General features: G+C 37.8%; 3 protein-coding genes and 1 non-coding gene across 9 annotated transcripts in view; 2 read left to right on the top strand and 2 right to left on the bottom strand.

Annotated features, from left to right (window-relative positions):
- Nucleotides 1-227: 227 nt before the first annotated feature.
- Nucleotides 228-315, top strand: LOC117132207. The gene has a single exon (XR_004455767.1). It is a non-coding gene; the product is annotated as a small nucleolar RNA SNORD36 (small nucleolar RNA).
- Nucleotides 249-5,901, bottom strand: LOC103850854 (protein TIFY 9). Of its 5 annotated transcripts, none has more exons than XM_009127649.3 (5): nucleotides 4,028-5,901; nucleotides 3,778-3,943; nucleotides 3,534-3,693; nucleotides 2,804-2,916; nucleotides 249-1,148 (listed from the first exon to the last, which is right to left on the bottom strand). In XM_009127649.3, exons 1-4 carry the CDS (start codon nucleotides 4,137-4,139, stop codon nucleotides 2,827-2,829), a joined length of 528 nt encoding a protein of 175 aa, XP_009125897.1. In that variant the 5' UTR covers nucleotides 4,140-5,901; the 3' UTR covers nucleotides 249-1,148; nucleotides 2,804-2,826. The 5 variants fall into 5 exon arrangements, 4 of the variants coding, with proteins under 4 accessions (XP_009125897.1, XP_033141832.1, XP_033141831.1 ...); XR_629717.2 differs by lacking the exon at nucleotides 249-1,148 and adding an exon at nucleotides 2,013-2,359 and having other exon boundaries at nucleotides 3,479-3,693; nucleotides 4,028-5,853; XM_033285941.1 differs by lacking the exon at nucleotides 249-1,148 and adding an exon at nucleotides 2,013-2,359 and having other exon boundaries at nucleotides 2,859-2,916; nucleotides 4,028-5,893.
- An 856-nt stretch (nucleotides 5,902-6,757) lies between these two features.
- Nucleotides 6,758-8,521, bottom strand: LOC103850853 (GEM-like protein 5). The gene is made up of 3 exons (XM_009127645.3): nucleotides 8,000-8,521; nucleotides 7,260-7,534; nucleotides 6,758-7,181 (listed from the first exon to the last, which is right to left on the bottom strand). Exons 1-3 carry the CDS (start codon nucleotides 8,349-8,351, stop codon nucleotides 6,981-6,983), a joined length of 828 nt encoding a protein of 275 aa, XP_009125893.2. The 5' UTR covers nucleotides 8,352-8,521; the 3' UTR covers nucleotides 6,758-6,980.
- A 50-nt stretch (nucleotides 8,522-8,571) lies between these two features.
- Nucleotides 8,572-15,384, top strand: part of LOC117132179 — a 32,597-nt gene continuing 25,784 nt past the window's right edge. The window contains exons 1-2 of one of the 2 annotated variants that reach the window (XM_033285936.1): nucleotides 8,572-10,184; nucleotides 14,717-15,299. In XM_033285936.1, coding sequence (XP_033141827.1) covers nucleotides 8,898-10,184; nucleotides 14,717-15,299 — 1,870 coding nt within the window. In that variant the 5' untranslated portion in view covers nucleotides 8,572-8,897. Of the gene's footprint in view, nucleotides 10,185-14,711; nucleotides 15,300-15,384 lie in introns of both variants that reach the window. The other variant, XM_033285935.1, reaches the window with a different exon arrangement.

The raw sequence follows: 15,384 nt of genomic DNA, 5'->3' as shown, positions 1-15,384 counted from the left end.
CTGAATCCGATAACTCAAATTCAACTAGGGCTTCTGTGAGTTTCGCCCTATAAAGCAAACTTTTAGCTGCCGTACCATTCAGACACAATCTACCAGTTCTCTGTCTTTAGGATTTTCATCTTCAGTTTGTGCTTTATTTTCTTATCTCTCTTTAGGATTATTGCAAAAGTTTTTGGTTACATTTTGTTCTTAGGAATCTAATACTTTGATTTCGACGGAATGAATCGGAGCAGATGATGATTTTTTTGCACAACAACAGTGCTTCCTATTAACCATGCGGATTATATAAATCGAGCTTTTTAAAACTGATGCTCCGATCCTTTCAATCTAACAATTGAAACGTTTACTTCATTTATGTCTTGCTTTTGTTTATTTTATATGAAATCTATCGAATTGTTTTCTAGCGTTATTGTCAATATGGAATGAACAATTTTGACAAACATAAGTCTGATTTTTTTACAGAAGAAAGACTAAACGATTTAGTAAAGATTTTTTAAAAGTTTATATATGATTCCAGTATTTGTTCTCAAATAGCTGTGAGTCAGTTATCTCCGGTTTTGCTTAGTAATAACGAATAGATGTGAGCTTTCAAACAAATTAAACTTTATTGTTCAATCAGTGTACTTTTGACTGATTGAATTCATTATAAACTAGTGAAACTGTAATGATCAAATAGTTAACTAATACAAGACATTTCGTTTGCTATACCTATTACATTTATGGAAACAAATTAAAACAGAAATAGAGAGTTGCATTTTTGCATATTAATACCAGCTAGTTTGACAGAAACAGAGAAACCGGCGAGTAATATTTATGGGTTTTAATTTCAAGTCATGTTTATTTTTGGGGTCACATACTAATCAGTTTTATCTTGAAAAGATGTGAACTCCATTTATTCCTAAACCGCAATGATCATGTGCTCAGTTTTCTGTCCAAACTAATATTTGAAATATGCGCAAGTATCTGAATGGACACGCATCGTCAAAGCATGGCCCTTTTAACTATCAACAGTAACAAATATTTTTTTTCGGGCAACGAAAGCTTAGATTAGGATAGTGGGCTTAGACTAAGCCCAAAATGGAGAGGTTCATACATGAGCAGGTGCCGGTGTAGCAGTACTAGCAGATGATGGTGTCCGGCGGCTGAGACTGCATTGGAGGGTTCAGAGGTCATTGTGAAGAGAACAATACACATTAGATGATCAACAGTGACATAAACTTATATTGGTTTCAACTTTTATTGCGAAGACAGCAGTACACATTAAATTATATCATTGTGGCATGCGAATTGCTATTCAAAAATATACTATATGCTAAATTGCTAAAGTACAACCTATCATCATGATTTTTTTTGAAAGTATGTTAAAATTATTTATCTCCAAAACATTTTTGCAATAACTGTGAACTTTGATTTAAGTTTTTTTTTTATTCTTTGTAGATAGCGAAAGTGAAAACATATCTAACTATCTTCTCTCGTAGAGCAAATCATCATGATTTCACCCTCAAATATTCAAATTGCAGAAATTAGGTATCAATATTAACTGTGTTAAAAAAAAAGGTATCAATATTAACAGTATTTTGGTTTCAATTGAAAAAGGCAACATTAAATGGTGGTCCGGAGTATATGAATTGGTATTGTTTCTTTAATGCGGACAAACCATGCTCTGTTAATGTTAGTGATGGATACTATTCAATGGAAGTGGTATTGGTTTAAAAGAAGGCACACAAAGTACGCTCACTTTATCCTTCTATTTATGTTTATACCAATTTACAGTTCCACCAAGACCAAACTCGTGCCACGTCTAGGACTTTTGAGTATAAAAGACATCACATTAGTCGGCAAGACGTGACCGTATTATTTTAACTAACATACATTCACGTGTTTCCTAAAATAATTTCCATTATAATACGTATTCCCTAACGACAAAACTAGACCAAACAAGATATATAATCATAGACGCAAAGTTAAAACATGATAATAGACACATTTTATTTGAAGACGCAATCGGAAACTTCACGTGAAGCCAAGAGGCGTTTCTTTTCCAAGTACTAAAAATTACAAAAAAGTAGTGTAAATACAAGAAATAGTGGAAACATGTAATAACACAAAGTGTCTGAGTCTTGACATTAGAGATAATAATAATCATTTAAGAAGATGGCAACATACTTATATAAGAAACTGTATATTCTTAAGAAAGAAACGTAATATACTAAAGCTGTGTAGTGAGATTCCAAAAGATTTGGGGAGAAGCCAAATGCAGGATGAACTGGTTTGGTTTCACGTCCCAGTCAAAAAAAGAAAAAGATAAAGAGTTTCGTTTTAGGCTGATGTTGGAAAGTAAGGACATGTTGATACTAATCTGCAAACACAAGCAAACAAAAAAGATAAAGAAAATGCGAGAACGCATTTTATAGCAACAGTAACTTATTTAGAACACGTCAATCTTTCTTGGCGGCATGGTACAAACAATACAAACAAATGTTAAGTTACTTTCGGTGTTTCTTCTCATTTTCTCATCATTGATTTATATAAATCATTTTGAAAGATATCACTTGTCGGAAGTAAACAAAAAGAGAGACCTAAAGTCAACACGTTTTTGAAGTTCCACAATAACCTAAGCTTTTAAAAATATACGTATAGCTCGACAATGTCTACGTAGAAGCATGTGCTTCGCTGAACAACCACATGCAGATCTAAAAGTTGTATTGAGTAAAAGAGGCACCACTCCTAATAATTTATCATGGGTTTTGAATGAATATTTATAAAAATGGGTAAAAGTCGACACAGAGAAAGAATAAGAAACCTTTTAGTTTAATTGTTTTGGGGTTAATCCTTGGAAGGTAGGAGAGAGCAATTATCTCTCCTTGCGCTTCTCAAGAAACCTTTGTAGTGACTTTCTCCTTGCGATGGGAAGATCTGCACACACACACAAAAAACACTTCCTGATCAGAAACAATTGGTTACACTTTCAACTCCTAATTCATAACAAGTTAACAGATTTTGTTATAGACAAAATCCAAAATCATAAGTTGGAAAGGATTTTGAATATATAAGAGAGATGGACAAATTCAATTATTACTAATTGATTTTATATTAAAAACTCATCTAAAATAATATAGTATAAGAATCCGATCTACACAGTCTAATCCAATCCATAATAAAATTTAGCTGAAGTTTGCCCATAGCTTCTTGAGTAGTATTCTAAGATTGATATTCAAATAAATCATCTAGAGACAAAGTTAAGATATCTTAAATAGTATATAAAGATATCTCAAAGTTCAAAGAGTAAAAAAAAAACTAGTTGGTTCGTCCGGTCCATGGTTTTGGTCATTTTTCTATATAGATGTTCATGTTGCTAACAACAAACCCTTTTTAAACGACGTCAAAAAAAAAAAAACCCTTTTTAAATTACTTGCAATAACTAGCATATTTTTGAAGAATCAAGCACTAGGTGACTCACTATTAATTTATTACTAACCTCCTTCTAGATTCTTGCCAAAGAGCTTTGACCTTAGAGTGGTCGGAGGGATTACCGAAAGATCTTTCTCCACCGATTTGTCTTTCTCTGGTGTTGTCTGCATGGCAACCTTCAAAATATCCTCAGCCTTGTTAGGAGACACTTGGAAAACGGAGACGGTTCCATTGTAGAAAATGGTCATAGGAACAGTTCCAGAGACAAGTTCCATACTAGGCCTGAGGAAATATTTTGTTGAAATTATTATTTTTTATTCTTTGGTGCGCTAAAATGACAAAATATTTTTATAAAAAAATAAAAACCTGGAAAGAGGCACGTGGACAGGAGAAGACGGTATTTGAGGATGATCCTCCTTGGGAGTAGATGGAACAGAAAGCGATCTGGTGGATGACTCGGAACGGTTAGCACCAGAAGCCAACAGTGATTTGATAATCTCCGGATCTATCTTAGAAATCGCACCTTGCATTTCTGTAATGAAAGTCAAAACCAAACGGTTCAGGACAAGATAAAACAAGAGAAGAATATGAGAAAGATAAAAAAGGTAAAACAAACCTCGGAAACTGCGACGACGGTCGAGAGTTTTCTTGAACTTGGGCTTTGGAGCGTTATTGGTCTGATTCTTGTCAAGACCGAAGAAGTCGAGCTCTGTGGTAACTTTAGACATGTTTTGTCTGTTTTCTCGATGTAGCAGAGAGATCAAGAAATAGAGAGAGCGAGAGAGAGAGAAGAGACGCGAGAAGAAGTAATGATAAAAGGATATTTCATGTGAACTTCGAAAGAAATAATAATGTGTATCGGTCGGTCAGATATAAGTATATAACGCACGAGGTTTATGCCTTCTTTTTTCTTTATTTTTTTTTTATTTTTGCGTTACTCCCAACCTCCACTTAACTACTAATTTAATGATAAAAACACATGTTAATGGCATCATAAAGAAGATATTTTAACATTCACCGGGAAATAACGCAAGGTCCAGTCATACGTTTTTATCTTACTAAAATATCTTCAAATCATATTGGATCCCGGAATTTTTTGTGTTAAATAAACATTGTCACCTTGGGTTCTTCTGACATTGTAAGTTTCCTTTTTTTTAGTTTAAGATCTATATCGTTTTCAAACATGCTTTTGGAATTCATTTTCTTATGAATTTCCTATTTGTTAAACATGATCACTACTACTTTTTGCAGTATTCCGTATTTGTAATGTATTATGTATTGCATGTACTTCAATTTAAAATTTTCATAGCAAATAGAACTTTTTTTTCTGTCACGAAAATAGAACAATATAGCTTTAATGACCATCCAAATTTTGTGTAATTTCCTTATAATTTTCACCTTGGATTACTCAGACATTGTTCGTTTTCTACTGTAATATTGTATCTTCTAAAACCATTTCTTCTTCTTATGAGCATTATATTTATTAATCAAAATCATTACTAAATTACCATTTCCTTTGAAGTAGTCACACTCCGTAATTATAACGTCTTTGCATGTACTTCAATTTATACATTTTCACTAGAAAAGACCTGGCATTCACTATATTATTACGCATCACAACTCAGTCATTTTTATTACTTCTATATTTGCAAAAGTATGAATATAAATTGACTTTGTTTTGATAACTGTATTCGATTTTTTACAACTTAGTCTTAACTGGTTAAGAAATATACTGGTTTACAACTTACTTTTACAACTCCAAAAAAGTCGTGATCAGTGGAGTTTGGTCTGCTTGTTCAGATAAATAGAAATGAATAAGAAAAATGAAAGAGAAAGAGTCAGATGCATGTCTTTCACGTGTTGAGATAGATGGAGTTAAATTTAAGACATCACTAGCAAGGTGCACTTCTCCATAAATCTTTAGGGTTTTCGTCGTTTTCTCTCATTTCCTCACATTCTTTTCTTATTTCCCTTGAATTGGATTATTAGTTTAATTCATCTCACGTTTTGTCTGTACTAGTGATTTTGACGTCGATACATAATGTCAAGCTAACCAACTCGATACTCTTATCTACCTTCCACAGATCAACTTGCCCCTCTTTTGGTATTTAATCTCATCCAGACAAATTATAAAACATTATTCATTTATCTCAACTAATAAAGCATGCCATTCCTAAATTTTGAAATAAAGTTGATAGGGGTGTCAAATTATGTTTCCTTTTGTTTTAGTGTTAAGTTTCATATCTCTAAACGTGTTTCAACCTAACTTTGTAGTGAAATATAGAGCTAAATATATTAATATTTTTAATAATGAATCATAACTAGATACAATCAGAGGAAAATTTCATGAAACAAAGGTTGAAACTTCAAAAAGAAACAACTGCTAAACATCAATATAGGCATTTTAATATGTTATAATAAACACTTTTCATGGAACCTGAGAAGTTTTTGACAAACGAAATTATATCCCAGCGTTGTACAAGCATCTTTTATTCTAAAAATAACATGAAAAAAAATTGCTATTTTTGTTTACAAATTTTGGAACCTGAGACGTTTTTGACAAACGAAATTATATCCCAGCGTTATACAAGCACCTTTTATTTTTAAAATAGCATGAAAAAAAAATTGCTATTTTTTTTTTTTTAACGTCTGATTAATTATGTTATTACAACGATGAGAAATATTACATAGACGATTCTACAGCCGACAATTCTACCATCATATGAGAATGCACGTCTGACTGCATCGCTCCGAGCCGCCCTATGAGATCCATGTTCGATGATACGCCCTTGCACCATGCTGAAGACCTCTTGTAACCTTTTTTCTCCATGATCTGCATAATTTACGTTTTTTTGGAGTTTGAACCCCAGACCTCCTGGTGTAGAAGCATTAATGAACCCTTAGTCAAACCACTGGATTAAGGGGGCTTCCACAAAAAATTGCTATTTTTGTTTACAAATTTTGTGTGTGTTTACATACAACATATAAGGAATTGAATGGTTTTGAGTTTGGTTTCTAATAGGAACTAAATGGTTTTGTCTAGGCAAATTAAATTCATAGTTTGGGGTCAAATATTTAAGTATTGTTGGGCTTCCCGTAAAACTAATGCCCAACAAGGAGTAAAAGGGACACTTCTTCTTTTGGGGTGGAGGGGAGTAATTTGTTTCTTGCTGTATAGACTATAGTATGGATGGAGACGTGAAAGGAAACTGGACTGCCCGAGAGAAGATAAAGAACACGCTCTTATCAATCACTCTTAACATATGGTCTATGTTAGAAGTTGAGCCTAAATCGCCTTAACAAGTAAAGAAAAGACAAGAAGAACGTGGTAAAGGCACATAGCATAAACAAAACTGGAAAGGGGTATGCAAACTATCACAAAAGGATTTATACTTATACACACGTGAAAAGCAACTCTAATCAACACATACATGTATATATTGAAGACTTACAAAAGTCCAACTCTGATCCAAAATTTACATAAACATATAGAAACATCGGGGCAGAAACCAACCACACACATACAATAGAGAGCAAATAAAAAGACACAAACACTGTGATATATTTCTCTAACCAGACGCAGAGGTACGAGCGGTTTGAGAGTCCGAGACACTAGTCAGCAAATGATGAGAAGCCTTCTCGTAATTAACAAAACCCATGAACCAGAAGTCATGTCCATCCACCGTCGTCAGCTGGATATACTTCTCCGGTGGATCCTCCTTCACCACCACCGGGTTTACCGTCGCAATATTCACCAACGGTACCACCACCTGCCCAAAAACCATCAAACATCAATTAAAATTATAGAAACGTTTTTATTTTTACAAAACATGACTTGACTAACTTACCCTGTAGTAACTCCAAGCTTCTTGTCCTGAAGGCGCTGTGAAGAAGAGAGGACGGTCGCTACAAAAAGCAACGCGAACATTAGAGAGATACAAAGTTCCAGCGACAGGGCCTGTCGTAGTCGAGAGATAACATGCGAAAGTCTTCTTCAGCTTCTCGTTCGGATCCGTTCCGAATATCTGTCTGAAGAGAGACTCGAAACCTCCCTTTGTTATCGCTTTCACCGTCAAGTTAGCCTTTCCCCACGCCGTTTCCTGCATAGACGGTCCCGTCTTCACTGCACAAACAAGAACCGTCAAAAATTCATCAACATTGGTTAGTGGTATAATATTATTAACTTAGCCAATAGGTTTATTTATACAAATATATTACTTTCTATCAAACTCTTTAGAGCATTTCCAACTCAAACCTATTTTTTTCTATAAAACACTCTATTATAGGTTTAACTTTTGCTTCAAACTCCAATTGTATGACTATAATAGTGGAGAATATAGAGATGTTATCTTTTTACTTTAAAAATAGAATTACTAAAGAAAAACAAAATTACATTTGAGATGGTCTAATAGATAAATGCTAAATTTCCTAATAAATATATGAAAATATGCTTTAACCAATCTCGTAATTCTCCTGTTTATATATTGATCATGTGAATGAATTAATATTTTTTTTACTGTACACATAGATTTAATTCAATCAATAATCAATAGAACAAAAACAAAAAATGATCTAGAAGGAGACTTACGATTGTGCCAGATGTTGCGAGCTACGGTTTCAGCCTTCCTGCTCCAAGTATGGAACATTCCGATGACGGGCTCGAGAGGGTTGTTAGACGGAGGATGCTCTACAGGAGAGTAGACGATGTAAGGTTGGTACGGCATCTGCCGGTTATCACCAGCGACCCAAGCCGCTGCCTGCTGGTTATCGGGGTGAGCCACCGGTTCAGCCGGAGCTCCCATCACGTGAGTCCCCCATTTCTTCTTATCCGGAGACGACGAAGAAGGCTGTTCTTGTCGTGGATCCTCTGTTTCTAGTGTTTTGGGATGTTCTTGATCAACGATCTGAGGCTTGTGAGTCTCTTCTTGGGATCCTGTCATAGCTGAAAATTATCTTGTAGTTTGGCGGATGATTCGAGAATGTTGAGATGTGTTTTTGTGGTTTGCGATTTGACTTTGAGAATTAATATATACAAGTGGGTAACACGAATATTAAACGCGGTTTGGGGTGTGTTGCCTTTGGGATGAAGAGTCGTACTTTCTAGGCTTGAATCTAGATAGACTTATTCTTAACCAATAAGATGTTATAGGATAAACCGGTTATCTATTTGGTTTAGTCTTTTGGTTTAGTAAACACTATATGTAATCCATTTCTCATTTACGGGAGAATCAATTAATAACATTAAACATAATTCCTCTTTAGTCTTCTTCTCTCTATCGTCATCATCATTCATCAAACATCATAATCCATTATCACCATTAAAATCCTTGTTCTAGAGATGATCTTTCTTCCGCAGTGATCTTCTCCTGGGCTTTGATTCACCAACCTTCGAACCCTCGGTGGGTTTCTAGATTGGATTTATCTTTCCTGTTACATTGGTATCAGAGCCTTACGGTTCTCGGACTCCGTCTTCCAACTACAACCCTATGGCGAATCTGTCCGCAGAAACTCTTCGTGAGATGCTCAGTATAATTCGTGAAGCAAGAAACGATCTGAAGAAATTGTGTGATACAACCTCCATGATCTCTTCTGCACTATCAAAACCAGAAGAGCTGAATCTGAAGAAAAAGGCTGAAAACCCTCTCAATCCAGAAGGTGACGAATCTGTTTTACTCAAGCTCCCGAATGTTTGTGAGGTGGTAGATGTACGAAATCATCAGATGCTAGCAAGGAACGCTTCCGGTGGTCGAGAAATGTTCAGAAACTTCGAAAACCCTCTGGGTAATTTCGTCGAGCAGATGGTGGGCAACAAACAACAGGAAGTTTCTGTGGTTGAAAATCCAAAAATGGAGCGGCGCCATGACGGATTTGGACGCCAAGCTCTGTTGTCTACTTCTTCAGTTACTTCTCTCCTGCCAAAGAAGCCTCCTGATCCTCCAGACATGATCCATGGAAAGAGCAAACCTAAAGGTATTATTCCTCTGAAATACTCATGTGAAGAGATGTATGAAAGAATGGAAATGGGATTGTGTGTCTTCTGTGAAGAGGTTGATATTCCTGGTCATAATCTAAAGCACAAAGCAGTAGCGATTGTTGTGACTGAAGGTGATGACGAACTCACTGTTGAAGATACTTTGGCTGAATCCTATGAACCTGTTACCGAAACTGTGATGAAGCATGATTCTCTTTCCAAACCGTTGGAGTGTTTCACTTCAGTTTTGCAGATTGTAGATGCTGCAGGTCAGAGAGAACATCAAAGTGAAAGTGTTGCACAAGAAAAGATGACCTTATATCTTGGAGAAAAGATCAAACACATGATGGGTAAGCAATCTCAGAAGGCGGAACGCATATGGGAGCCAGGTGGGTTACCAACTGAAGCAGCTCAGTGGTACTGGTCAGAGAAACGGCGAAGCTTGTGGTTTTCCGCAGCAACATCAGAGAAAATGGCTGAGCGTGTATGGGAGCCTGGCGGGTTATCAGCTAAAGCAGCTCATTTGGATTGGCATGAAACTTATCAGAATCGTGGCGGCATGTTGAAGTTAACGTCGAACTTTCATGAGACTTGTGTAGAGAGTTTATTGATGTTACTTAAACCGGGAAAAGAAATTCAAGCTGGATATGAGTGGCTCATCCCAAACTCTGTGAAAGAGTTGGCTGCTACTGATATACGTATGAGACTACTTTGGGAAACTATTAAGGACGTGACGGTTGCACTATTTTCAAGATGCGGCATAAAAAGGAATTTCACAGAGTATGCAAACTGGTCACAGCAATGAAAGTGGATGAATCTCCTTGAGGAGAGTTATGTTATTAACAAGGCATATATAGCCAAGGTTGTTACACTGTTACACAAGTATCGTAACTACCGAATATACAAAAGATCGTATCATATCTACTAACAGAATATCCTATTCTAACACCCTCCCTCAGTCGAATCGTGGCCTTGTCGTAAGGTGAGACTGGTTCGGAAGTCGTTGAACAAGGTGGTGGGCAGACCTTTCGTGAAAATGTCTGCAAACTGTAGAGAGGATGGAACAAATAGAACTTTGACATGCCCAAGAGCAACCTTCTCGCGAACAAAATGAAGATCAATTTCTACATGCTTCGTGCGTTGATGTCTAACTGGATTTTGAGTCATGTAGACAGAGCTGACATTGTCACAATAGACAATTGAAGCCTTAGAAAGAGGATGACCGAGTTCAAACAAGAGATTGCGTATCCAAGTTAGTTCAGCTACGGCATTTGCGATCCCTTTATACTCAGACTCAGCACTCGAGCGTGAAACTGTAGGCTGCCGTTTTGATGACCAAGAAACCAGATTAGAGCCCAAGAAGACACAGTAGCCAGAGGTTGAGCGGCGAGTGTCCGGACAACCAGCCCAGTCCGCATCAGAGTAAGCCACCAACTCCTGTATAGAGCCCTTAAGAAGCTGAAGCCCAAATCCTGACGTGCCTTGCAAGTAACGTATGATACGTTTCAAAGCATGGAGATGCGGTAAACGTGGATCATGCATGTAAAGACATATCTGATGAACTGCATAGGCGATGTCGGGACGTGTGAAAGTTAAATACTGGAGAGCACCCGCAAGTTTGCGATATTGAGTTGGGTCTGGTACACGTTCACCTTCTTCAAGCTTTAACTTGGCATTCAAGTCAACAGGTGTGGCTAGAGGTTTGCAACCTGTCATTCCTGCGCGCTGAATGATATCCTTTGCATACGCTTGCTGACTGAGAAAGATGCCACCGTTGATATACTCTGCTTTAACACCAAGGAAGAAGTGTAATTTACCAGAATCTGACATCGGAAACTCAGTCTTCAGCTTGTTGATGATCTGATTCAGGAACTTGTCGTCAGAAGCTGTCAAGATTATATCATCTACATATAGTAGAAGATAGGCGCGACGAGAGCCTTTGTTGAAGATGTACAACGAGGCATCACTTTTACTGCATTTGAAACCCATTTTAGTTACAAAAGACGCAAAGCGAGAGTTCCATGCACGCGGAGCCTGTTTCAATCCATAAATCGCTTTGTTGAGTCGACAGACATATTCCGGATGCTCTGCGTCCTGATATCCTGGTGGTTGATGCATATATATTGTCTCATCAAGCAAGCCATGCAAGAACGCATTTTTGACATCTAACTGATGTATTGGCCAATCATTTGCTAGACTGACATCAAGAACGGTTCGGATTGTAACTGGTTTGACAACTGGACTGAAAGTTTCATTGTAGTCGACTCCCTCTTCCTGAGATTTGCCATTTGCAACCAACCGTGGTTTGTGTTTAAACGGCTTCCCATCTGCATCGAGCTTATGCTTGGAAAGCCACATACAACGAACAATATTAGTGTTGCTTGGTCTCGGTACAAGATCCCAAGTCTTAGTCTCAATAAAAGAATCAAAAGCATCGTCCATTGCTGGTTTCCAGTTTGGATCCAGTAAAGCAGTTTTGTGACTGTTAGGCAAAGGTGAAACAGAGGAAAGAAGTGAAAACTGTTTCTTTGGCTTAGTAATGCCATCCTTACCGCGTGTCCGCATAGCATGAGAAGGAGCCGGGACAGGTTGAGGTTGCGGCAGAGGAGGAAGAGTAACTGTGGATGGAGTGTTTGAAGTAGCCGGCAAAGGAGGAATAGCAGGAGCCGGTTGGGAACCTGTTTGAAGAATAGCTTTAAACAAAGGGGACGGTTCCTCATCAGGTTGAAGAAATTGATAATCCGATGAAGAAGTAGCTTTTTGAGCTGCAGGGAAGACTGTTTCATCAAAGAAAACATGACGAGAAAGAATAATTTTGTTTGTCTTTAGATCAAGACAACGATATCCACTATGTTGAGATGGATAACCAAGAAACAAGCATGGTGTTGAGCGAGGAGCAAGTTTGGACAGAAAAGAATGATTAAGATTTGGGAAACAGAGACATCCAAACACTTTGAGATGATCATACCTTGGTTGTTTCTGAAATAGAACCGTAAAGGGTATTTGGTTCTGAATAGAAACAGAAGGCAAAATGTTTAATATGTGAACAGAAGCATTGAGAGCCTCTACCCAGTAAGAAGAAGGAAGATGAGCCTGAAAGAGGAGACAACGAATGGAGTTGTTGATAGTCCGGATCATACGTTCAGATTTGCCATTCTGTTGAGAGGTGTGAGGACAAGAGAACCGAAATTGAATACCCTTAGACGCAAAGAAAGTTTGAAAACGAGTGTTTTGATACTCACCCCCATTATCACATTGGAAAGATTGAATCTGAGTTTTGAACTGAGTTTCCACATAGGAGTTAAATTGTTGAAATGTAGAGAAAGTATCAGATTTTCGTTTTAAAGGGAAAGCCCAAACAAAGTGAGAGAAATCATCCAAGAATAAAATGTAGTATTTGAAACCACTTATACTTGGAGTAGGAGAAGTCCATAAATCCGAATGAATGATTTGAAATGGACGAGTAGTTGAAGAAATTGATTTATAAAATGGTTGTTTTACTTGTTTCCCAAGTTGACAAACTTCACATGAAGAAGAGAAGTTGTCATTATTACAAGAAATCAAATACTTAGAACGTAAAGAATGAAAAGAGTTTTTATTGAGATGAGCTAGTCTCTTGTGCCATAGGTTCGGCGAGAAAGACAGAAGAGCAGTCGAGACGTTTGAAGAGGTAGAGAGATCAGCCGGAATGGAGTAGAGATCTCCGGAGCTGTTACTGCGCAGAAGAACCGTCCGAGTATGAAGGTCCTTCACAGAAAACCCAAACGGATCAAACTCAACAGAACAGAAATTGTCTCGGGTGAATTTTCTCACCGAGATTAAGTTCTTTACAATTTGAGGAGTAATAAGGACATTATTAAGAGACAAAGAACGATTAGGAGAAGAAAGAGTGGTGTTTCCAGTGGAGATAACCGGAATCCGAGAACCGTTACCAACAATGACACATTGATTGATTCCGTTATTAAGTTTAGACTTGAGAATACCTTCATTGGCAGACATGTGACTGGTCGCACCAGAATCCATGTACCAATCTGCAGCAGCAGGGTCAGCTAAGGTCATGGTGTTGAAGGCTTGAGCAAAATCTGTTGTGAGCTGTGGAGAAGCCATGACAAGATTGCCTTGCTGAGGTGTTGATGGACGTGATCCAAGCAACCCGCGCTGCGACTGAAACTGTTGAGAAGACGGGCCTTGTCCCCAAAACTGTTGTGGAGGCACAAATTGTGGTTGTTGTGGCCATTGTTGGTACTGAACTGGCCAGTAACCATAAGGAGACCAATTGTTGTGATTGTTGTAGCGGTTGTTGTTTCCACGACCTCTTCCTCTGTTGTTGTTTCGTCTTCCTCTGTTATTGTTGTTGTTGTAGCCATGATTGAGAGGTTTTGCCGACGATGAGATTGATTTGTCATCAGCAACGGTGAGAGCAGTTGGAGTTGAAGACGTGGAGGATGTTGAAGTCGTTGGTTTCACAATTTTGTTGACACGCTTTTCTTCCATCTCCAACATGTTTTGTGCAGACTCAAACGTAGGGAATGGTTCACGATGTTTAATCACATTGATGATATTGTCGAACTTATCATTAAGTCCATTGAGAAGATACATGACCAGTGTCCTGTCTGTTACCGGTGCATCCACGTTTGTGAGGAGATCAGACAGTGATCGAAGTTTCTGACAGTACGCTTGTATGGTCAAGTCCCCAATCTCAGTGGTTCGCAGTTCATTGTCAAGTTGTATTGCACGTGCTTCCTTGTTGTTGCGAAACTGATTCTCGATACGAATCCAGATGTCTCGTGCCGTTCCTCCAGTTTTGAAAGAGCTGCGAAAGAGTTTTGGTTTCAGTGTTCCATAAAGCCAAAGCTTAACCAAACCATCACGCTTGAACCAGGCCGCGTCATCGTCATCGGTAGGGACAGCGGTGCCATCAATATGACCAGAGACATCAAAAGCAAGACAGTGCGTGTGGAAGAGTTCACGCCACGCATCATAGTTGTGATCATCAAGATCAAGGATGAGCGGAATATGGTTTTTGATGTTGGTAACACCAAACGCTCGTTCATGATGAGCCAGTGGAGCCGCCATATGGATCGAGAGAGAAAAGGAAGAAATAGAGCGAGAGATAGAGAAAGAAAAGAAATGAGAGAAATTTTGAGAAGAAAAGGTTCGGGAGCGTTATAGCTCTGATACCATGAAAGTGGATGAATCTCCTTGAGGAGAGTTATGTTATTAACAAGGCATATATAGCCAAGGTTGTTACACTGTTACACAAGTATCGTAACTACCGAATATACAAAAGATCGTATCATATCTACTAACAGAATATCCTATTCTAACAAGCAAGGGATGCAAGATCATGCAGGCTTCAATCATTTTCTCTTTGGTAAAGAGATGTTCCAAGTGAAACATAAATGGAAGTATAAACCATTTCCAATTGTTTCAGAACTGGAGCTACATGATGAGGCTGCACTTGATACTAGAAATGAAGATGTGTTGAGCTATTACACCACTGGCCAAGCAAGAGAAGAGGTGATATCACCTCATGCTGAAGTCAGAAGAACTATTGAGCTGTCTCAGTTAAAAGCTTGGTTATTCAAGTACAAGGATAAGAGACAAGAGAAAGGCATGAATGAGGCACAACTACAGGCTCTCAAGATTAAGTTGGGGCAAAGCAGATACTGCAGGGAGGTACAAAAGTTGGAGCTTACTTTAATGGCTGGTAATCTTGGTTGTTTTAATCATTGGTTTGCTGAAGTTTGTGTCGATGAAGTATTCCATCCACAAAGACCACCAGAGATGTTAGGAGAGAAAGATCAACAGAGATGTTATGATGGTTTCAGCACCAAGCTCTTATCATCCTTGAGGACAAGGATGTTCTCAACAAGGGAGTATTGTTATAGGATAAACCGGTTATCTATTTGGTTTAGTCTTTTGGTTTAGTAAACACTATATGTAATCCATTTCTCATTTACGGGAGAATCAATTAATAACATTAAACATAATTCCTCTTT

Source organism: Brassica rapa, chromosome A02 (assembly GCF_000309985.2).
Source record: "Brassica rapa cultivar Chiifu-401-42 chromosome A02, CAAS_Brap_v3.01, whole genome shotgun sequence".
Classification (NCBI taxonomy): domain Eukaryota; kingdom Viridiplantae; phylum Streptophyta; class Magnoliopsida; order Brassicales; family Brassicaceae; genus Brassica; species Brassica rapa.
Note: the sequence above shows the minus strand (reverse complement) of the source record. Positions and strands in the feature narration are given on the sequence as shown.

Bases quoted from the DNA above. Each gene is read 5' to 3' on its own strand.
- LOC103850854 (XM_033285940.1), bottom strand. From the start codon at position 4,139: ATGTCTAAAGTTACCACAGAGCTCGACTTCTTCGGTCTTGACAAGAAT. The intron at 3,944-4,027 runs GTTTGTTTTACC...CTTTCATTACAG, and splicing joins CCGTCGTCGCAGTTTCCGAG to AAATGCAAGGTGCGATTTCT. The intron at 2,917-3,478 runs GTTAGTAATAAA...GTGTGTGTGCAG, and splicing joins TGGCAAGAATCTAGAAGGAG to ATCTTCCCATCGCAAGGAGA.
- LOC103850853 (XM_009127645.3), bottom strand. From the start codon at position 8,351: ATGACAGGATCCCAAGAAGAGACTCACAAGCCTCAGATCGTTGATCAA. The intron at 7,535-7,999 runs GTAAGTCTCCTT...TTGTTTGTGCAG, and splicing joins TCGCAACATCTGGCACAATC to TGAAGACGGGACCGTCTATG. The intron at 7,182-7,259 runs GTAAGTTAGTCA...GTTTTTGGGCAG, and splicing joins AAGCTTGGAGTTACTACAGG to GTGGTGGTACCGTTGGTGAA.